Source organism: Hylobates moloch, unplaced genomic scaffold (assembly GCF_009828535.3).
Source record: "Hylobates moloch isolate HMO894 unplaced genomic scaffold, HMol_V3 SCAFFOLD_4, whole genome shotgun sequence".
Classification (NCBI taxonomy): domain Eukaryota; kingdom Metazoa; phylum Chordata; class Mammalia; order Primates; family Hylobatidae; genus Hylobates; species Hylobates moloch.
The window spans coordinates 106,847,202-106,870,392 of record NW_026652279.1 but is presented as its reverse complement, the minus strand read 5'-3'; the positions used below and the strand labels follow the sequence as shown (position 1 = coordinate 106,870,392).

Here is a 23,191-nt window from a genome sequence, read left to right as displayed (position 1 = left end):
GATTATGACTATAGAAGACGAATCCCTGACAGAGGAAAAAGAAGGGGAAAAACAGAGGTCACTGTGCAGGAGGGTATGGTAAAGGTAAGAGATTTCCGCAGATGGGGCTGGAAAAGGGGATAATGGGTGGAGTTTTCAGAGGGCTGCTTTGGATTAAGTGGTGTATTAGTCTGTTTTCACACTGCTGATAATGACATACCCAAGACTGGGTAATTTACAAAGAAAAAGAGGTTTAACAGACTCATTTCCACATGGCTGGGGAGGCCTCATAATCATGGCAGAAGGCAAAAGTCATGTCTTCCATGGTGGCAGACAAGACAGAATGAGAGCCAAGTGAAAGGGGAAACCCCTTATCAACCCAACAGATCTCATGAGACTTATTCACTACCACAAGAACAGTATGGGGGAAGCTGCCTCCATGATTCAATTATCTCCCACCAGGTCCCTCTCACAACATGTGGGAATTATGGGAGCTAAAACTCAAGATGAGATTTGGGTGGGGACTGAGACAAACCATATCAAGTGGTATCCAGAAATGTGTATATGTGATTCCTACTACAGAAACGACAAAATGACCAAATATGAGAATAAGAGGAGGCTAAGAATTATTATGGCCAAGACAATAAAAGAATAATGTATCACTGGCAGAAACATGCATATATAGAGAATAAGGAAATGGATAAATGAATTTGATTTTCTATCTCCTGGTTTCAGGTAATCGAAGTGGCAGACTGGGCATAGTGGCTCATGCCTATAATCCCAGCACTTTGGGAGGCCAAGGCAGGTGGACAGCTTTGCACGCAGGAGTTCGAGACCAGCCTGGGCAAAATGGTGAAACCCTGTCTCTACAAAAAAACACAAAAAAATAAAAAACTAGCCAGGCATGGTGGCATGTGACTGTAGTTTCAGCTACTCAGGAGGCTGAGGTGGGAGGACTGACTGCCTGAGCCCAGGAGGCAGAGGTTGTAGTGAGCCAAGATTGTGCCACTGCACTCCAGCCTGGGTGACAGGATGAGACCCATCTCCCCCCACCAAAAAAAGAATCCAAGTGGACTGTTTGTTAAGACAACTAAAGATATAAAGCTGGATATCAGGTAAGTGAGTAGATCTCTGTCACTGCTACCACTCTAATCCAAGCTTCTGCCATGTCTCCCCTGGATTACTATAACAGCCTCCTGGTTCCAGCCCTGCCCCGACTCCATGGTCTCTTCCCAACCTACCAGTCAGAGTAAGTCTTTAAGATGTAAATCAAATTATATCACTATTCTGCTTAAAACTCTCCAGTGACTTCCCACTTCACTAAAAGTAAAATCCAAAATACTTTTCATAGTTTAGAAATCTTTTCATGATCTGCCACTGCCAACACCCACCCTTCTTCCCTAGGCTAATTAGCCCACTACTCTTCCCCCTTGCTCATCTACTTTATCCACACTGACCTCTTGGCCACTCCATGAACATGCCAGTCTTGTTCCCAACTTGGAGCATTAGTCGTTACTGTTCTCTGTCTGCCTTAAAAACTCCTAGCTGGCTAACTCACTCCACATGGCTACCCGTTTTGCCTCCTTCAAGACTGTTCAAATTTCACCTTCTCAATGAGGTCCCACCCTCAACCTGATACTCCTGAGCCTACTTCTCACCTTATTCCCAGAAAATTTATCAACTTCTAGCCAAGAATATAATTTACTTATGTTTATTGTTGTCTCCTCTTAGTAAAATGTAACCACCACAAGGGCTGAGCCTTTCCTTGTTAAAGTATCCGAAGCCTAAAAGGGGGCCTGAAAAAAACAGGCACAAATATTAATTTATTGAAGTAATGAACTGCTATAAAGGCGTCAAAGATAATGAAAAATGAAAGCAAAAAAGTCACTGCGTTATCAGCTCTAACCCTGCCCATTTCTTTCAATATTTTCTAACTTAGTAACGGTTTCACTATCCCTCCAGATGCTCAAGCCAAAAAAAGCCTGGAAACCATTCTAGGCTTCTCAATCTTCCAATTTCCTCATAGCCGATTCATCACCAAAAGCTGTCAAAATAACCTCTAATTCTGGTCGACTTACCTGATGGCAAAAAAGATTAAAAAAAAAAAAAAATTACCTCTATTATCCCTGGAGTATGTTCTATCTTTTCCACTCCCATTGCACCAATTCAAACTTTTTTCATCTCTAACCTAGACTATGACATCCACAACTAAGTTTTTTGCTTTAATGAATTTTTATTTAATGAATTTTTAGATAGCTATGACAGAGGATGACGGGTAAAAGAATGCCAAGTGAAGAATTGGATCCTTGAAGGCTAGAAAAATGAATTTATCCTCACTATCTTTCATCCTATTCATATACTTCAAGGCCCAGCTCAAATATTATCTCCACTTCTGAAGCCAGTTCCCTCAGGCAAAGTACACATGTTTTTTTCCTCTTTGTACATAACTCCATTAGAGCATTTGTAGCATTTATTCAGTTACCAGTTGTCTCAGTGCACAGGAGGCTAATCTTATTCTAGCACAGGGCTTAGCACCAAAAATATCTATTGAACAGATGAATGAACATTTTTGTCTAGAATTGGCAGTTATAAATAATAATATCTAAGAGCCAGACATGGTGGTGCACGCCTGTCGTCCCAGCTGCTCAGGAGGCTGAGGTGGGAGGATCACTTGGGCCCAGAAGTTCAGCCTGGGCAACACAGTGAGACACTGCCTCTAAAAAAAAAAAGAAGAAAATCTAACTTTGAATAAAGGTAGGAATGCCAAAGATGCCAAAGGCAGAAAAAATAGAAATGATCTATAGTCACCAATAAATAGTAAACACAAATACTAAACTGAAGACCCAAGGCAGGGAAATGTAAGGCCAAACACATGAGGTATTTCCACAGAGATAAGGGTAATGGATAAGAGAGCTCCATGAAAATAACAGAAAAATATTAATAGATCATTTTGAATTTCATAGAGGAAAGCAGAAGTGGAAGAAAGGATAACCCAAAATAGCCCATAAAAATAAAATATATTCTCTCAGACAGGAACACTGAATTAGAAATAAATTAACTGAGTTCATAAAATGTTGATGACATGCAGATTATTTTAATTAATGAGAAAACACTGTATAACTTAATTATTAGTCTCCTCTAATTCCCTCTCCCTAAAAGATACCCAAATGTGCCAAATTCAATCATTAGGAAAATGGGCTCAAAAGAGGCCTCTCAAAAACCAGCAAAATCACATTAACAGGAGTAAAGTTATTAAAACTAAAACTCCTAACACAATGAACTAAAATGTGGTTTCAAGTTTCCTTACAAACTCTACATTTTATAGACCTGTGCACTAATAAAAAGGAACGAAGAGCCTAGAAAAGCAGGTACAGTTCTATGCTTGATAGAAAATGTAGAAATATTCCAGACAATGCCTACCTCATTTATATTTCAATGTAAAATCAACAGCTTACTCTTTGTAAAATGGCTTAGTCACTTATACTTTGGTAGGTTCACGACCAACCAAGGTTAAAACTAGGGTAGTGGTTCTGTAGCTTTTCTGGGCCACAGATTCCTCTGAGATGCCAATGAAAGCTCTGGTACCATCCTATAGAAAAGAACGTACATATACAACATACATCTAACATTTTAAATATGTCACAGCAGTCACAGAGCCCCTGCTACTATTTATGACTTCCAAGAGATCCAAGGAACCCACTTGTAGAACTGCTGCTTTAATGACTAGAAATAGCAAATACATAAGACTCTTCAAAGGAGATAAACTACTAACAATTCTAGAGCTTTTTTCTTGGTCATGCAGGCAATTGAGAAACATTTAACATAAAAATCTCTACTGGCTGAATTTTACCAAGTGATATACATCCAGATTGAGCTAAAATGCATGCACTTGCCTTAAAATAAACTTAAAACCTAAAGTGTTTAAAAATAAGGTGTAATATTAACAACAACAGCTAACATTTGAGCATTCATTATATACTGAGCACTGTTCTAAGTGTTTAAATGTATTCATATTTATATATAAATGTCAATAAATTACCCTCATTTCATAAATGAGGAAATTAAGGCACAGAAAGGTGCAAAGAGAATCAAGGAACAATGACTTGAAACAGAAATAATGAGGTTAAGAAGCAAAAAATTGTTATAGTGTATTATAACTAATAGCAACTTAGAACTGCATTTGTATTATCACAGTTCTACAAAGCAAGAACATACTGTCCAAGCCCCAGAAGAAGGATGACAATCTTAATTCTCTTCCATATCCCTGCCAAGATAATCCTTATAAAACCACATTCTCTTTAGAGTACACTGTAGCCAGAAATGTGAACACGAAATGTTCAAAAAGAGCACAACACTAAAGTATTTTTAAAATGTAAAATGGAAGACTAATTTTGAGGCTAACAAATGTTAGCTTTCTAAATCGCTGTCTTTGTAGAAGTACCAGAAATAAATCATGCTTTCAAAAAATTAGTCATTTAATAAGACGTAAAAAATCTGAAATATGGTACTTTTTTCTACAAAAAAAAGTTCAAATTTCTCTACCTCAAACTTTTATCAAGGTGATGACTCCTTTTTACTATCTTGGTGCCATGCCTCTTCCACTCCAGGGACAATCACAAAAGTAGAGAAAACCTCACAGGTTCAACAGATCTTATTAAATCTCATCAATCAACAGGAATAGAGTTGTTGAAACTAAAACTCTTTAACTTTTTTTTTTTTTGAGACTGAGTCTCCCTCTACCGCCCAGGCTGGAGTACAGTGGTGCGATCTTGACTCACGTCTACCTCCACCTCCTGGGTTCAAGCGATTCTCCTGCCTCAGCTTCCTGAGTAGCTGGGATTATAGGCACCTGCCACCACGCCTGGCCAATTTTTTATTTTTAATAGAGACAGGGTTTCACCACGTTGGCCTGGTTGGTCTCGAACTCCTGGCCTCAGGTGATCTGCCCACCTTGGCCTCCCAAAGTGTTGGGATTACAGGCATGGGCCACCGCACCCGGCCAAACCTAAAACTCAACATACTGAATTCAAATGTGCTTCTGATTTCAGACAAATTTCAGGTTTTTAGATAGGCCTATACTATGCCCTGAACTATGTAACATGCAATAAATATTTGTTGAAGGGTTGAATCTTCTCCAGTATAAAATGGATGTACTGAAGATACTGTTACTTTAACATTTTCTGCCTCCCATACTACTACACTACTAATTATCAGAGCCTCAGAAAACTGTAATGAAACCAACCTTCTACCTTCAACTACATAACTGAAGAGTTATAATTTACCATTTTCTTATACTGTACATCCAAGAAAAAAAGAATACTTTTTTAGATCATTTTATGTAGCTATTGGTAATCTAAGATACCACAAAATAATTCAGCTGGGCCCGGTGGCTCATGCCTGTAATCCCAGCACTTTGGGAGGCCAAGGCGGGTGGATCACGAGGTCAGGAGATCAAGACCATCCTGGCTAACATGGTGAAACCCTGTCTCTTCTAAAAATACAAAAAAAATCAGCTGGGCGTGGTGGCGGGCGCCTGTAGTCCCAGGTACTCAGGAGGCTGAGGCAAGAGAATGGTGTGAACCCGGTAGGCGGAGCTTGCTGTGAGCCAAGATCTCTCCACTGCACTCCAGCTGGGTGACAGAGCAAGACTCCGTTTCAAAAAAAATAAAATAAATACATTTATGAGGATGTTCCTTTTTTTAAACAATGGTGTTCTTAACATACTATAATTTCTTATAGCTTTCTTTGAAATGATTGATGAAATACAACAAAATCACAAATGTTTTCTTTTGTCAATAAGCTTTTTGAACTAGATAGGAGAAAATTAGCTCCATTAAACTAAGGTGGCCTGTTGCCTTTTATCTTTAGTGAAAGATAAAAATCCCAAAACAAGGAAAATTTACTCATGCTGAGCATGTGCCACAAGAAAGTTCTCTCTGTATTTAATTCACAAATGGAAACATTTGCTTCTGATTTACTGAACTGTTAAAATATCTCATTGCAAACACATACAATCTTAAAACTCTACACTGAAACTTCTTGGAAGCCAGTATCAATTAAAAGTCATCTCTATGCAATATAAAGGCCCTCTTGGTATACAAAGCATACAAGATGAAAAATTCAGACTAAAATATTCCCTAATATCAAGCTGTATTTTTTAAGTGCAACTCACAGTTGCTGAATACCAATTTACTAAAACAAGCAAGGATGACCTTATCTTGGCAAAATTCAGAATACTGTTTCTTCAACATCTTAGAAGGCAGCTTGATGAACCACATTCTTCCATCTGCTTTGTTCTACATCTTCATATCCCAAATGGAAATTAAACCCTTCTCAAGTAATGGCCAAAATTTCATTAATCACAAGAAAGTACACAGAGCAGAGAAGTAGCATAGTATGAATAACAGAGGTAGACAAAATGAGAGATGGAACAGTCTTGGTAATGACCTTAAAAAAGCAAACAGGGCCGGGCGCGGTGGCTCACGCTTGTAATCCTAGCACTTTGGGAGGCCGAGGCGGGCAGATCACGAGGTCAGCAGATCGAGACCACGGTGAAACCCCGTCTCTACTAAAAATACAAACAAAAATTAACCAGGTGTGGTGGCGGGCGCCTGTAGTCCCAGCTACTCGGAGAGGCTGAGGCAGGAGAATGGCCGGAACCCGGGAGGCGGAGCTTGCAGTGAGCTGAGATCGCGCCACTGCACTCCAGCCTGGGCAACAGAGCGAGACTCCATCTCAAAAAAAGAAAGAAAAAAAAAAAAAAGCAAACAGGAGGCTGGGTGCAGTGGCTCACATCTGTAATCCCATCACTTTGGGAGGCTGAGGTGGGCAGATCACCTGAGGTAGGGAGTTAGAGACCAGCCTGACCAACATGGAGAAACCTCGTCTCTACTAAAAATACACAATTAGCCGGGCGTGGTGGCGCATGCCTGTAATCCCAGCTACTCGGGGGGCTGAGGCAGGAGAATCACTTGAACCCAGGAGGTGGCGGTGAGCCGAGATCATGCCATTGGACTCCAGCCTGGGCAACAAGAGCAAAACTCCGTCGCAAAAAAAAAAAAAAAAAAAAAAAAGCAAACAGGAGTGTATGTTGAGACAGAAAATCTATACAACATGTACAGGAATCACATTAAATAATTCCATTCCCACTTACCTGATGAGCTCTCAGTAAATACTGTTAATGTCTGTCCTCCAACACTTTGCAAGACAAATGGATGTTCTCTAGGAGCACTGACTGACGCCGGTTTTCCACCAATATCGTGAATATTTGCAAGATCCTCATTCAAAGTAAATGACACCTAATAGACACATTAACCAGAGATTATAACAGACTTCTGTATTCAAACTATATATAAAAAAATTTTAGTTATAAATCAAATTGTTTTTAAATATGTTTTCCAGTCATTTCATTAAACACTTTATTAAAAACTCCTTAATACTTGGTCATAAAAAGAGAATATAAACTGGACACATTGGTGCACACCTATAATCCCCGCTACTTGGGAAGCTGAGGCAAGAGGATTCCTTGGGCCAGGAGTTCCAGGCTGTAGCTCACTATGAACAGCCATTGCACTCCAACCTTGGCAACACAGCAAGACCCTGTCTCTTAAAAAAAACAAAAGAGAGAAAGACAATCTATTCCCATTTGTCAGAATAATGGGGCTAATAAAAAAAATAACAAAATCACATCCTTTGCAGCAATGATGCAGCTGGAAGCCATTATCTTATGTGAATTAGTGCAGAAACAGAAAACCAAATACCACATGTTCTCCCTTACAAGTGGGAACTAAACATTGGGTAGACACGGACCTAAAGATGGGAACAATAGACATTGGGGACTCCAAAAAGAGAGAGGGAGAGAGGAGACCAAGGGTTAAAAAACTACCTATTGGTTACCATGTTCACTATTTGAGTGACAGAATAAATATCAGCCCAAATCTCAGCATCATGCAATATACCTATGTAACAAACCTACACATGTACCCCCAAAATAAAATAAAAATTACTAAACATAAGAAAATAAAAAACAAAAACAAAAAGAATAATGGGGCTAATCTATCATTATAAAAAAAGACAGTTTTTATGTTTTCTCTGGTCTGTAGCTGAAGAAGTCTTTCCAAAACAGGAGTAAGATTATTTTTTCCAGCTGGGCACAGTGGTTCACACCTGTAATCCCAGCACCTTGAGAGGCCGAGGCGGGCTGATCACTTGAGGTCAGGAGATTGAGACCAGCCTGGCCAACACGGCAAAACCCTGTCTCTACTAAAAATACAAAAATTAGCCGGGCATGACAGAATGAGACTCCATCTCAAAAAAAAAAAAAAAAAAGACGATTTTTTCCCCTAAAATCTCTGAGGTCTGAGGTCAAGGGATCATGTCTTACTATCTTTTATATCTTTAAGATCTAGCAGAGTACGTGGCATATAGAAGGAAAATAATATTGCTGAATAAGTGAATATTTTAAGAATATTAAGAAAGCAATTGTACTTCAGATGGAGGAGGTGTGAAGTGAACTATTTACTCTGAAAAGCTTAAACACTCCAATAAACAGAGGATGTATTTATTTTGTAGGTCTTAATGACAACTGTATGAGTACATGGTATTATTTTTGAGTGTTTTAACAAATACAACTCAACAGTTACAAGGATAGCTCAATAATAAGGTTTAGAATAAAAAGACATACATACTAGGTGTTCCTTCAAAATGCCTTTTATTATATACCAGATCTCCCCAAAAGAACATCACATTTTACACTAAACAGACTTATAAACAAAATTACTCATCTCCCAAGCATGTAGGAAGATCATGAAGTATTTATTAAACATCTCTAATATGTGGTAAGTACTGTAAATCACAAACTGGACTCAATGGGTCAGAATCTAAAGTTCTCAAAAAAATCCATATCAAATGCCTTTGTCGCACTGAAGTAATACTAACGTGTTAGCAAAGTATTACAGAAGTTTTACTCAGTTTCATGGTAACAAGAGAGGGGAAATGTAGGTCAAAGAAGAAAAATGCTGAGAATGAACAACTAGAAAAGAGTCCATTCATTCACACAAGGGTGGCATTTATACCTTTATGTGTTCCTAACCATCAGCCACGCGCTTGATGTGGAGTTTTCCAAAATTCGAACACTCTTTTTTCACTATTATTAATGAAAAGATAGTCTCGTGTTTTAACTAAAATTTCCATATAAATAATCTTACCTCAGTCCTTCCTTGAGTCCTAAAGGAGAGGGAAAGAAATATTTAAAATTATTTAGATTTCATGTTGTTTTCAAATGTGAGTTAAGAGCTTAAAAAAAAAAAAACTCCATATTTACATAAAATATTACATTTACAGAGATTAACCAATATTTACCCTTGACTCCCCACAACTATCCTATTTATAATCTTATGGGAAAAATAAACATTAATCACACATCATTATTTTGGATATTATGAGTTTATGTCACTTAACACTATTATAACCTCTGCTAGTTCTATTTTCTGCAAATAATGATCTTATTACAATTCTTTTTTCTTTTTTACTTTTTCTTTCTTTTTTTTTTTGGAGACAGGGTCTCCCTCTATCAACCACAGTGGCCCAATCATGGCTCACTGCAGTCTTGACCTCCTAGGCTCAACCCATCCTCCCAAGTAGCTGGGTCTACAGGTGCATGCCATCACACCCAGCTAACTTCCGTTTTTTGTTTTTTTTTTTTTTTGTAGAGACAAGGTCTCACCATGTTGTCCAGGCTGGTCTTGAACTTCTGGTCCCAAATAATCCACCTGCCTCAGCCCTCCAAAGTGCTGGGATTACAGGTGTGAGCACCCACACCCAGCCTTATTACAATTCTTATCTTTATTTCTGAGCATTTTTGGTATTCAGCAGCATGTTAATACATATATAATACCAGATCTATACAGTACTTCATCAAATTTTACTATTCATTTTATCTAGCTGAAGAGGTTTCATTTACCTAACAAAATCTTAAAGATCAAGTTATTAAATTTAATAATTTAAATTATGAGCAATTTTCCTCTATTATAAAACAATATATGCCCATTATATAAATATTTTTAATACAGACAAGCAAAAAATAAGTTTTAAAATAGCCAGGATTCCATTGTTAACATCTTGGTGCAGTATCTTTCCACACTATTTTCTATATACTGTATTTGGATTACGTTTTTAAACATTAATTTTTTTTACAAAGCAAAATCAATGTGCATCCTATATAAGAACTTAATTTTTTAAAAGCATGTATTAAATACCTCCTACATGCAAAGTACTGAGTTAACCCTCTTCCAGCCAGCAGAAGGAATAAAAGGTACATCCATAAACTATAAAATGAGATAAATTTTAATGTTCAATTAAGGAAGCCGCAATGCACCAGGATCAGACAGGAAGAAGCCATTTCTTCCATTTTAAGAGTTGAGGAATGATGCAACAAAGAGGGAACTCTGAGCTCAGCCTTAAAGGGTACTAAGATTGCAATAAGTTGAAGTGGGGAAATACAGTACCAGAAGTGAGAGTTGAACAAAAGTCACAAAAGGGTCTGATCACAAATGAGTGATCAGATTTGGCTAGAAGGGAAAGGCAAAATAAGAAAGGGGAGGAGATAAACTCTAAAGCAAGTGGGGCTCAACCATAGAAGCTCTTGAATATCACAGTACAAAGTACAGACTTTATTCTTTGGGCAATGGAGATCTGTAGATATTGTTTGACCAAAAGAATAACAAGTACAAACATTTCCTACAGGAAACTTGCACTAGAAAATATATACAGAGTAGACTAAAGGTGACTAGAGATAGGAAGAGCAATTAGAAAACCACTGTTTCTCCATAACATTCAGTTTGGTTCCAACCTGCCTTCATTCACTAGCTCAGTTAATCACTCATTCTATTATGAAGGGTCTACTATACGTCCACTATGCATTGTGCTAGGTACATGGTACAGTATTGAGTGTGGATCCTTGACCTCAAGGAAGTCCCAGTTTAATGAAAACAGACACGTCCAATCCATAAACAACTATAAATAAGACGGTTATATCTTGCCATAACAACAAAAACTTTATGGCAAAGGTATATATCATAAATGTACCTGTCATGGAAATGCAAACTGGAAAGCCAGGAAAAGAAGTGAGTGAGGGATGAAGTCGAAAACATGGGGGATTTCTAGGCTAAGGGAACAGCCCAAATGAAAAAAGAAAGTATCTAGCACATTCTTTCTGACACTAGTGAATGGCAGCCCGGAGTCAAATGGTAAAGAATCACTTAGGACAGACTAAGGATTCCAGATTTTCCCACAGATTTGTTTACTGTAGGACTTCTCAGTCTTTTACATATTAAAATGCAGTGTCAATCTCTTTTTTGTTGAGGAAGTATCTTAAAACGAAGTGAGAAAATTTTAAGATTTCACATAAAAACATGAATTTCCAGCTTCTCTTACAAGAATTAGAGATATGGCAAAGATTGGCCCCCAATTCAGCATGACAACAATACCCTCAACTTGAATTTTGAGGCAGGCACTAAATTCACCACAGTCCCTTCTCTAGCACTCCTGAATTTAGCTTCTAGAGCTCAATTTAACGTAACTGCCTTTAATTTAGCTACCTGTGTAAGGCAGAGGTGCTGTAGACAAAACAAAGGAAAAGATGCAGAAGACACTTCCATAATGTTTACAGAATGCTACTGAGGCTAAGGCAAACACCCACATAGAAAGTAAAGAAAGCTTGAAGCAGCTAGTGGTAGAATGTAAGGAAGAGATACATAAAAAGTCATTAAATTGTTAAAACTAAGAGAAGAGGAAATGACTGGAAGTAGGCAGCATAGGAAAAAAGATGAATTAAAGATCATGTTGACATTTTCAGTCTTGGTAACTAGATGCAATCAGGGAATACAGGAGGAGAGGACAACTTCATTTTCACACACATATAATTATAACAGCATCTTAATTGGAATGATAGATTGATGAGCTCTAGATGAGTTAATACTCTCTAGAAAAAAAAGCTAATCCTTGAAGACTTAAAACTTATTTAAAAAGAATGACATATTCCCTTGTCTTAGTGTGTGAATGTATGAAGTACACATAACCTTTTGTTATTCTATATTACAACTATAATATACCCTTTGTATGATGACCTGTGTGCAAAATTTTAAATGCTAATTATTGTACAATACAGTGCTATCTTCAGAAATTAATGAAGTAAACATCTGGCCATCCTTTCACTAAATTTCTCAGAATGCTGTGCATTTTCTCCTTTACTACTCTGAGTCTATTTCTCAATACCCCACAGCTACTTTTCTAGATCTCGGTCTCATTCCTTTTGCCTTTCTTAATTTGTATTAATCATGTCTTTCCTTTTACTTACACTTTTAAAATACTTCCTGGATTTGGTACCAATGGGGCCTGGCTTTTCACTAACAGCCAATAAGCAACACCTTTTCCAGGTTAAGAAAACCAATAAAACAATATCAATATTCAACTGTTGGCTCTTGTTGGTTTTGTTTTGTTTTCTTTTTGTGACAGGGTCTTGACCTGTCATCCAGGCTAGAGTGCAGTGGCATGATGATGGCTCACTGCAGCCTTGACCTCCTGGGCTGAGTGATCCTCCCACCTCAGCCTCTGGAGTAGCTGGGACCACAGGCGCTCATTACCTTATCTAGCTAACATTTATTTTTATTTTTGTAGAGACAGGGTCTCACTATGTTGCCCCAGCTGGTTTTGAACTCCCAGACTCAAGTGATCCTCCTGCCTTGGCCTCGCAAAGTGCTGAGATTACAGATACAAGCCACCGCACCAGGCCTTGTTTTAATTCCTATTCATACTTCCCTTTCCCTAACTGAACAACTGAGCTCAAAAACCATTAGGTGAAGCCAAACAACATAGGTATCTTCTTCAGAGTGGGTTGGATAGTATGGTCATAGTCCAAATGGGGTGAAGAGGATGCCACTGGGGTGAAGCAGGCAAGCAGGGGCAAGGTATCAGAGCCCAGTTCAGGTAAGGAGGGCATCGCTATAAAGCAGTGGCTCAGTAAGAAATGTGTCAGAGCCTAGCAGGTGAGAGCATCCACATATAGGAGGACAATCCGAAACAGGATGCTGGACCCTTAGTGGGGTAAGGAGGCATTCCTATGGAGGAGAGGAGAAGCCTCAGAACAGGAATGAAAGCCTGAACAGGGTGAGAAGGGTGTCCCAGTGGAGGACAGCAAAAGTGGCAGCACACTGAAGGGAGCTACAGCCCAAGCAGGGTGAGTAGGGTGTTCGCACATGGAGTTGGGAATGGACTGAACAAGTAAGAACAGAGGCCCAAACAAATAAGTAACTATATTAAGGACAACAGGAACCAGGTTTCTCACTTTTGGAAAAGACGTACAAGTAAGAAAAGGAAGAAAACTGGAACAAAGCATGTGGTATTTTATTGGAACTGGATATATTAGTGCAAACTCATTTCAATATATGTAAATATAGAAATATAGATGTAAAGAGGGATGTGTGGTGGGGTGTGTGTGTGTGTGTGTGTGTGTGTGTGTGTGTACATATGCTCCCCAGCTCTGTTCACTGAGAAGGCCTTGGAAGCAGCAATAAGCATTTGGGGTATCCAGATCTTAGTTTCTAAATATCATTCTCCCCTAAATATCATTTAGTTTCTAAACATCATTCTCCCCTAAAAGGAACCATGGCCAACTCCTTGGAGAAATGGCTAACTCCAGGGCTTAGGCAGAAATGTATAAGATGAGTCTAAAACATCTAAGTCAAAAAAATAACAAGTGCTCAAAGAATGATGAAGACATGTCAAAAGGGCATAAATATTTTACCATTAATTTATCCTCATATATTAATCTTTCCATCACTCACCTATTACTTCCATGGGATAAGTTCCTAGCAGTTGATGGAATTAAAGAAACAAAGAGAAATTTACAGAATTGCTAGGTGAAAGGCATGAATATTTTGTTATTAATTTTTATAGCTTTCTCATTATCCCAGTCCCACTCTACTGGATGAGCTCATTTGTCTGTTTCTCTAGATAATGGCAGCATCAAGAACTGAATAAAATGCTTGAGCTGTGAGCTAACTGGCAGAGAAAATAGTGGGATTGTTATTCTATGTTGTCTTGAGCAGGAATATGCGTGCATGTTGTATAAGTTATACACACACACATACATGTTGCCAGACTGCCTTTCAGAAAGTTTGTAACAAATTAAACTCCTGTCATCATATCATCAGTATAACACTGTTCTAAACTCAGTCAATTTTATAACAGAAAAATTATGTCTCATTAATTTTTTGTTTCCATACTTTTTATTATTAGCGGGTCTCCACATGACCCAGAACGTTAAACGTGTTTAGAAATAAAGCTAGAAAGAAGCACTTTGGGAGGCCGAGGCGGGTGGATCACGAGGTCAGGAGATCAAGACCATCCTGGCTAACACGGTGAAACCCCGTCTCTACTAAAAATACAAAAAATTAGTTGGTCGTGGTGGCGGGCACCTTGTAGTCCCAGCTACTTGGGAGGCTGAGGCAGGAGAATGGCGTGAACCCGAGCCGAGATCGCACCACTGCACTCCAGCCTGGGCAACTGAGCAAGACTGTCTCAAAAAAAAAAAAAAAAAAAAAAGAAATAAAGCTAGAAATAAAAGTCTCAGGGAGAAGCCATATTATTAGTACAGGCTACGTGATTATCAATAAGATACAACATATATCAAACATTTGGAAAACTGAAGTATTCTGAGGCAGGATGGTGATGTACAAAGAAGGTTGCCTTTAAAATTAAACAAGCTAAAGCAAAACTATAAACTAATTTTTTTTTTTTTGAGACCAAGTTTTGCGCTTGTTGCCCAGGCTGGAGTGCAATGGTGAGATCTCTGCTCACTGAAACCTCCGCTCCCCCGGGTTCAAGCGATTCCCCTGCCTCAGCCTCCCGAGGAGGTGGGATTATAGGCACACACCAACACATCTGGCTAATTTTTGTATTTTTAGTAGAGACGGGGTTTCACCACGTTGGCCAGGCTGGTCTCGAACTCCTGATCTCAGGTGATCCACCTGCCTCAGCCTCCCAAAGTGTTAGGATTACAGGTGTGAGCCACCGTGCCCAGACCAGCAAAACTATAAACTAATTAAAATGTGGCACACATCAGATGTCCAAAGATACAAAAATAATCCAGGTACATTGGTTTAGAAATATCACATAAATTGCTTGATAAAAATGGTCCAAATGTTACCAACTGTCAGAATAAGCTGTTACTCTCATCTTATTCACAGCTGGACTCTCCTTTTTTCAAGTATTAAGACAGAACCAAATTCAGGAAGAGCTGCATTCCAAGCTGCACGTCTTTTCCCTCCTCTCTGCCTCTCCCAATCTCTCCACCCACAACCCTGTCTTCTGGAATGAGCAGCCACGCATACAGATCTCCTAGTTTCTGGCCTGCGCTACATAGCAAGCTGCTGCTGAGCTTCGCAAGATGTGATAGGGAGGGGAGGTCCTCCCACACATTAGACAGAATGCAGTATCTACTATCTGGCCTGTGTAGTATGTGTGGTTACGACAGCAGGAGAACTCTTATTAACGGCATATTTTACATGCATTTGAACCTATGAGGTATTAATATCATTTCCTCAGATGAGGAAACAGAACAAACAATTTACCCAAAGTCACATAGCTAGTAAGTGATAGGGTAAGGACTAAACCTCAGGCTAATTCCCAAGTCCATACTCATAACCAGTATGCCACACTGCCTTTCTAAAATCTTGGTTGTTTTCATTTTTTACCCAAATATACGTTTTTTTAAACCACAGGTAACCTATAACCTACAAACCTACAAACTTAGAGGTTAATCTGCCTCTAGGAATCAGTAGTTGATTCTACATTTAAAATATGTGAGTACAGTTTACCTGGTCTGCCCTACATCTTCTCTTAACAGATCTAGACTTTCAAGCGTTCCTTATAAGACATCAATTTTTTTTTTCAGCTTTCTGATTATCCTAGTCTCACTCCACTGAATGATCTTATTCATTCATGTCTCTCTTTAAGTGCAGCACTAAGAACTGAACATAATGTTTTCACTGTGAGCTGACTGGCAAAGAAAGGAGTGGGATTATCATTCCACTTCATTCTAAACAACAAACATCTATCAATGGAGCCTTTTGTTTATAGGCTCCTAAATTTGATGACTCATATTAAGCTCAAAATCAACTAAAATCCTGATAACCTAGTCACGTGTACTGTAAGACATTCCCCACCCATCCTATACTTGTTTAACAGTGAATTTAGTTAATTCAGTAACAGCAATGAAAACTAAGTAAATTAGTAAAGTAAACAAGACAGCCTGGAGAATACAGCCAGGAGACCAACTAGGGAACAAGCTGTTTTCAAGCATTTTCATAGCAGTCTTAGGGTACTAATTACTATAAGTCTGTTCTCATCACTAAAAGTATCTAGATCTTCTACAAGACTGATTATGTGTTATGTTAGGTAGAAAATCTGCTAGACCTGTTGCCTACATATAAAACATACAAACACACACAATTTGCTCCTTATTTGTCTCTGATATTGGCATACAGAGAAACCACTAGATTCCCTTTTAAGAAATTCTGAGGGCCAGACATGGTGGCTCACGCCTGTAATCCTAGCACTTTGGGAGGCCAAGGCAGGCAGATCACTTGAGGTCAGGAGTTCAAGACCAGCCTGGCCAACATGGTGAAACCCTGTCTCTACTAAAAATAAAAAAAATTAGCCGGGCATGGTGGCAGGCACCTGTAATCCCAGCTACTCGGGAGGCTGAAGCACGAGAATTGCTTGAACTCAGGAGGCGGAGGTTGCAGTGAGCCGAGATCACGCCACTGCGCTCCAGCCTGGGCAACGGCCTGGGCAAAAAACCCCCGTAGATTTCAATATTATTTTTCTCTTTCAATAAAAGTATGACAACTCATAAAAATGTGATACATCTACAACTTTCCAGGAATATGTTCATCTTATAAACTTAAATATACAAATAAATAACTATTTATATACTATTTCCATATACTCCGTCTCAAAAAAAAAAATGGTGGGCTTACTTTTTCTTCAACTGTGGTTGAGGAAATGGATTTGAATAAAATAATTTCAACTCACTTCTACTGAGGTTTTACTTTCAAAAGAATTCAAGACTAAAATGAGAAAAACAAGGAATATAAGTACCGGCCATGTACTCTAGGGAAGAGATCAAGATGCAACAAAGTAAACCAAAGCCTTAGAGCTACATATAAGAGAGAACAACAAAGAAAGCAAAATCAGACTTCTGTGCTATGTTCCGAAGTTAGCAAAACTAAGCCTAAAGGGGTTAGAAAAATAGCTCGCTCTGGTTAATGGATTTAAAACATAACAATGTTTTAAAACTTGGTCCATATTAAACACCCAAAATGATTTGTATGGAGAGTAATCTGGAGGCTTACATACCAAGCAGTTACCCATGGCCACCTCTAAAGCGTGTGAGTGGGGAAAACAGAGACCTTTTCATTTTGTAAAAATTTAAAAGGAAAAAAAACAAGGAAGTAAGTATTACTTATACACTAAAACACACACACATAGTATTTCTAAGGAACTCTGGTTGGATCCCTAGAGAAATCAAACAATGCCAGCTCATAAATCAGCCTAGTAATGCATAGAACAACTACCCACCGTCCCCACCCCTACCCCTACACACACATCTGCTAACATTTAGGACAACTATATTATCAAAACCAGGACACTCTGGAGAGTAGAAAAGGGGGCACTATTAATAACTGCATAGGGAAACACATAAACTGGGAGGGTTCCAGGCAAACCTGGAGGTTTAGCCACCCTATGTGGATTAAATGCAATTATGTGGACCATCTGCTTTAAACTAAGAAAGAAAAAGACCTTGAGATTTTCTACCAAGCAAGGATTCATAAGGAAAAATTGCAGCATGCCCATTATTGCTTATTCAGCATGCTATCTTTAATATTTTACTTTAGTGATCAAAGTGGTACTTGAGATTTACATGAGTTTCTCTCAGCCTTGTTTCCTTTCACTCTTTTTCCTATAATCTTTTCCCCCTCCTCCCAAAAAGAGATATTATATTTCTGAACCAGGTATTTTCTTTACATAGAGGTTTTCAGGAATGTATTATTCGTGGTGGGACATGAATATTACATGGAAGGAGAACATTTGAGTCTACAAATATTTTAACAAATGCTAAGCTATTTAATGTTTTATAAACATCCTATGGGTTGGGAAGGCATTATTATCCACATTTTACAAACAAGAAGTGTAAGGCCCAAAGCCAAACAACTATCAACAGCCATTCAGGACTAGAAGCCAGGTCTTGAGCTGTATAGTGAAGGCACTCCACAATACCATGAGGTTCATCATCTAAGCACTTTCTCCTTTAGCCTGCCTTTCTTCAGTGACATCCATTCCTGAGATTTTATCTTGGTTGTGGCTCCCATTTCAGTAAAACCTAATATAAAAAACTCTGAAGTTCATTACAGAACAGTAGCTAATTAGGTACATTACAAAGAACTTCACACTGAGGGAAAAAAACCCCCGTAGATTTCAATATTATTTTTCTCTTTCAATAAAAGTATGACAACTCATAAAAATGTGATACATCTACAACTTTCCAGGAATATGTTCATCTTATAAACTTAAATATACAAATAAATAACTATTTATATACTATTTCCATATCATATAAGGAAATAAAAGCCCTGCAAAAAGGCAACTTTTAGGATACGAAATCTAAAGTCAGAAGATTCAGTGACTTGTACAAAGTCTCACTCATAGTAAATGAGCTAGAACTAGGACATGCTGGCGTTTTCTGACCAATACAAGGCCAGAATACAAGCCTGACTCCACTATGAACATATACTCAATCATTCTTTGAGAAAACGAGATATTACAGTTGGCCCCCTATATCTGAGTGTTCAATATTCGTGGAGTCAACCAACTGCAGACTGAAAATATTTTAAAAATCGGCTGGGCGGGGCCGGGCGCAGTGGCTCACGCTTGTAATCCCAGCACTTTGGGAGGCCGAGGCGGGCGGATCACGAGGTCAAGAGATCGAGGCCATCCTGGCTAACATGGTGAAACCCCGTCTCTACTAAAAAATACAAAATAATTAGCCGGGCGTGGTGGTGGGCGCCTGTAGTCCCAGCTACTCGGGCGGCTGAGGCAGGAGAATGGTGTGAACCTGGGAGGCGGAGCTTGCAGTGAGCCGAGATTGCGCCACTGCACTCCAGCCTGGGCGACAGAGTGAGACTCTGTTTCAAAAAAAAAAAAAAAAAAAATCGGCTGGGCATGGTGGTTCATGCCTGTAATGCCTACACTTTGGGGGCTGAGGAGGGAGGATCCCTTAAGCCCAGGAGTTTGAGACCAACCTAGGCAACACAGGGAGACTCTGCCTCTACGAAAAAAAAAAAATTAGCTGGGCATGGCAGTGCTTGCCTGTAGTCCTAGGCAACAGAGTGAGACCCTGTTTCAAAAAAAAGAGAAAAACAAAATAGTGACAACTATTTACATAGTTTTTACACTGTATTAGTTATAAGTAATCTAGAGATGCTTTAAAGTATACAGAGGGACGTGTGTAGGTTATACGTAAATACTGTGCCATTTTATATAAAGGATTTGAGCATGGTAGATTTTGGTATGGGGGATGGGGCATGCCAGATACCAATCTCCTGCAGGTACTGAGGGACGACTGTACTTGTCCCCACCTAACTTTAGAACACAGTGTCTACTATGCCAAGCATTGTTCTACACAATGGAGATATAGTAATCATCAAGACAAAAATCCTGACCTGGTAGTTTATACTTTAGTAGGCGATATGAACAACACACAAACAAATATACAGTATGTCAGATGGGTATAGTAGAAGGAGAATAAATAACAACACAAAAGAACAGTGAATAATAAGAGGGTAAGGGAGATAGAGCCTACAGGGTGCTATTTTACATATGGTGGCCAGAAAATACCTCAATGAGCTGAAATTGTGAACAGAGACCGAAAAGAAATGTGGGAGCAAGGCATGGGGATTATCTAAAGAATGTTCCAGAGAGAAAAAAAAGAAGAATAGCAATTATTAAGTTTGAGATGCTTCTGAAACATCCAAGGACACAGTCCAAACATCAACGACACAGTCAGAATTATGAATGTGGACAGAGAGAGAGATGAGTAAATACATTTTTTGATTTTTACTTATTTTCAGTTGAAATGAACATTTATTGAGCCCATATTAAATGAGACACAGCTAAGAAATGCCCCTGCCCCATCCATGCAAAATTCAGACACCCAACCCAGGATCAATGTCTTGCTGTTTCTCCTCAGCTGGGTACATCCTACATTTCACTAGTTTTCTACCATTATGCAATCTCCTATAGTGGAGTGACAGGCTTGTCTTAAAGCTCAGAATCTTCTTAGAAAGTAGTGCATAACAGAGTGATACTCACAGCTAACGAAACATTTGCTTTATTTAAACATGCGCTGAGATGGACTCATTACTTCCTGTGAATCTGCTAAGCTTGTCTGTCACTCTAATCATGGGCTCTTTGGAATAAACAGCATTCATAATAATCTTCACTCACGGCCGGGCACAGTGGCTCCCGTCTGTAATCTCAGCACTTTAGGAGGCTGAAGCGGGTGACTCACTTGAGGTCAGGAGTTCAAGACCAGCTTGGCCAACGTGGCGAAACCCCATCTCTACTAAAAATACAAAAGTTAGCCAGGTATGGTGGTGCACATCTATAATCCCAGCTACTCAGAAGGCTGAGGCAGGAGAATCGCTTGAACCCAGGAGGCGGAGGATGCAGTGAGCCGAGATCATGCCAATGCACTCCAGCCTGGGCGACAGACTGAGACACTGTCTCGAAAAATAATAATACTGATCTTCACTCACATCATAATCATCACTCACAAGCTCTCTGAAATGGATTATAATCAGCTGTGGCCTCAGCAGCTTCTTCCACAAAGCTAGAGTTGGCTGACTCCACATCAGTAGAGAATTCCAGAGCCTGCGTGTTCTGTGGTTGGCTCTAGGTCCATGGTCAAGTCTAGGTTAATGGTTAAATCTTGGTCTGCGGTTAACTCTAGATCAGCGGTCAATTCTAGTAGGTCAGTGGTTGATTCTGGGAGTAGTGTGGAGAAAGTCACAGCTAGGGCATGGAACACAAAGAAAATCAGGACCTTCCTGAGCACGGTGCCTCCACGGAGGGCAGAAGCATCTTGAACTGTATATTTAAATACCACCTGGTACTTAAAGCCATGAGACCAAATGAGACCACCCAGGAAGTGAAAAGAGAGAAAAGGAAAGAATTAAGGACTGAGTCCTGGGGTCACATAACATTTAGAGACAGAAGATGAGAAGGGGCTTAGCAAGAAACTAAGAAGGAACAGCCAATGAGGGGAGAGGAGAAGAGATGTGTCCTAGAGTAAAGTGGGGAAAAAAAAGTCTCAGGAAAAAAGTGATCAACTATGTCAAATTCCACTGAAGTTCAAGTAAGAGAGCTGCTAGTTGACTCTTGGATTTAGGAATGTGGATGTGGCAGATTATAGAAAAGGAAGATGTGCTCGCCTCAGCAGCATATACTAAAATTGTAACAATACAGAAAGGATGAGCATGGCCCCTGCACAAGGACGACATGCGAATTCGGAAGTATTCCATATTTTGAAATAAATAAATAAATGAGGAACACAAGTTTTTTTTGCAGCAGCTTCCATCAAAAGGTGGAGTCTGTTTTCCCACAACTGAATCTGGGCTTGGCCATGTGAGCTGCTTTGGTCAAAAGGACTTTAGCAAACGTGACACAAGCACAGGCTTTCAAAGTGCTTGTGCACTGGGGCTTCCTTTCTCTTTTGCTACTAGAGCTCTTTCACCATCATGTGAATGAGCTTGCTAGACATGAAATAAATAGCTGTTGCCCCTGCTGATGTCAAATCAACCACCACACACAAGTGAGGACATCCTCGCCAGGAAGGCCGCCCAGGCCAGCCCCAACCAGAATTGATCCATAAAATTATCAGCAAATAAAATGGCTTTGGTTCTAAGCCACTAAGTTTTGGGATGGTTTGTTATGAAGCAAAAGCTAATTGATAAAGAGGAAGATACCAGTAACAGACAAGAGCTGTTTCAATGGAATCATGGACATACGAATCTGACTGGAGTTGGTTAAGAATGAATGGATAGAAAGAATGGAACACAAGGCCTCCAGCTGACACTTGCTAAGCTTTAGAGGCTTTCCTTTCTAACAAGGCCATTTCCTCAACCAGAAAACTATATTGTTACACTGTTTTCTAGATACTCCCCACCCACTTCCAAAGCCCCTATAAGTAGGCCCAGTGGTACAGTGGCAAAGTCCTACTGCAAGTACTTTCCTTGGTGCATCCAGTTATACCCAACCCAAGCACACCTGCTCATGGAGGCAGACAGGATGGAGGGGTGAAAGAACTACATAATCTGCTGCTTCACCGCCATTAAGGTAAACCAATAAACTTGATATTATATTTATACCACCAGTCACTAGGAGTGTGGGTGTGGGGATATGTGTGTATGTGCAAGGATGTCTCCTTACAGGGCACCTAACCATCTCCTGACAAGCCTTGACATGCTCATTACTTGTCATTTTCCAAGTAAACTCTCTGATCAGAAATTATAATCACATTTAAAAGCATTTATAAAAATTTCAAAAATAGCTTTTTAAAATGTGAAGAATATGTAAATAACTTACTTGGCAATCCGCAGTTTCCCAACTTCACCTCTTCCAGAGGCTTTAGCCCATTGCTGTGACAAATATTTAGGAACCTAAAACAAAGTAAAACACTAGTAAGTCTATTTTAGATGCTAACAGATCTTTTCAAACATAAAATGATATATTGCTTCTATTTTTATTTTCTGCCTCTAATAAAGGATCATTATCAAGTTATCACTGTACGTTTTACACTACATGAAATACTAAGACACGTAAAAAATGATTTTAGCTCTCAAAGAACTTAAAGTTAATTGAGGTGGCAACACAAAACTAACATAGGTCAAATAACCTAACAATTAATAAAGCACCAACTTATCTTCCCAAATAAGTCCAATTAAAGGTCACAGAAGAGAAAGGCTACCAGAAAAGGCTTCTCAGAAGAGAACAGCACTGACTACAGCAACAGTATTATTTAGAAACATCACTGGGCTTACGATTATTTCAAAAGTCAAGGTTTATTATGTAGAAAATTGTAACTGACTACTGT

At 39.1% G+C, this 23,191-nt stretch overlaps 1 protein-coding gene and 1 non-coding gene across 2 annotated transcripts in view; one reads left to right on the top strand and one right to left on the bottom strand.

Annotated features, from left to right (window-relative positions):
• GTF2F2 (general transcription factor IIF subunit 2) overlaps positions 1-23,191 on the bottom strand; it is a 167,501-nt gene that overhangs the window by 127,461 nt on the left and 16,849 nt on the right. The window contains exons 2-4 of the mRNA XM_032150814.2: positions 22,684-22,757; positions 9,186-9,204; positions 7,133-7,277 (exon numbers count right to left, since the gene is read on the bottom strand). Coding sequence (XP_032006705.1) covers positions 7,133-7,277; positions 9,186-9,204; positions 22,684-22,757 — 238 coding nt within the window. The remainder of the gene's footprint in view (positions 1-7,132; positions 7,278-9,185; positions 9,205-22,683; positions 22,758-23,191) is intronic.
• LOC116467633 (U6 spliceosomal RNA) lies at positions 21,525-21,626 on the top strand. The gene has a single exon (XR_004247850.1). It is a non-coding gene; the product is annotated as a U6 spliceosomal RNA (small nuclear RNA).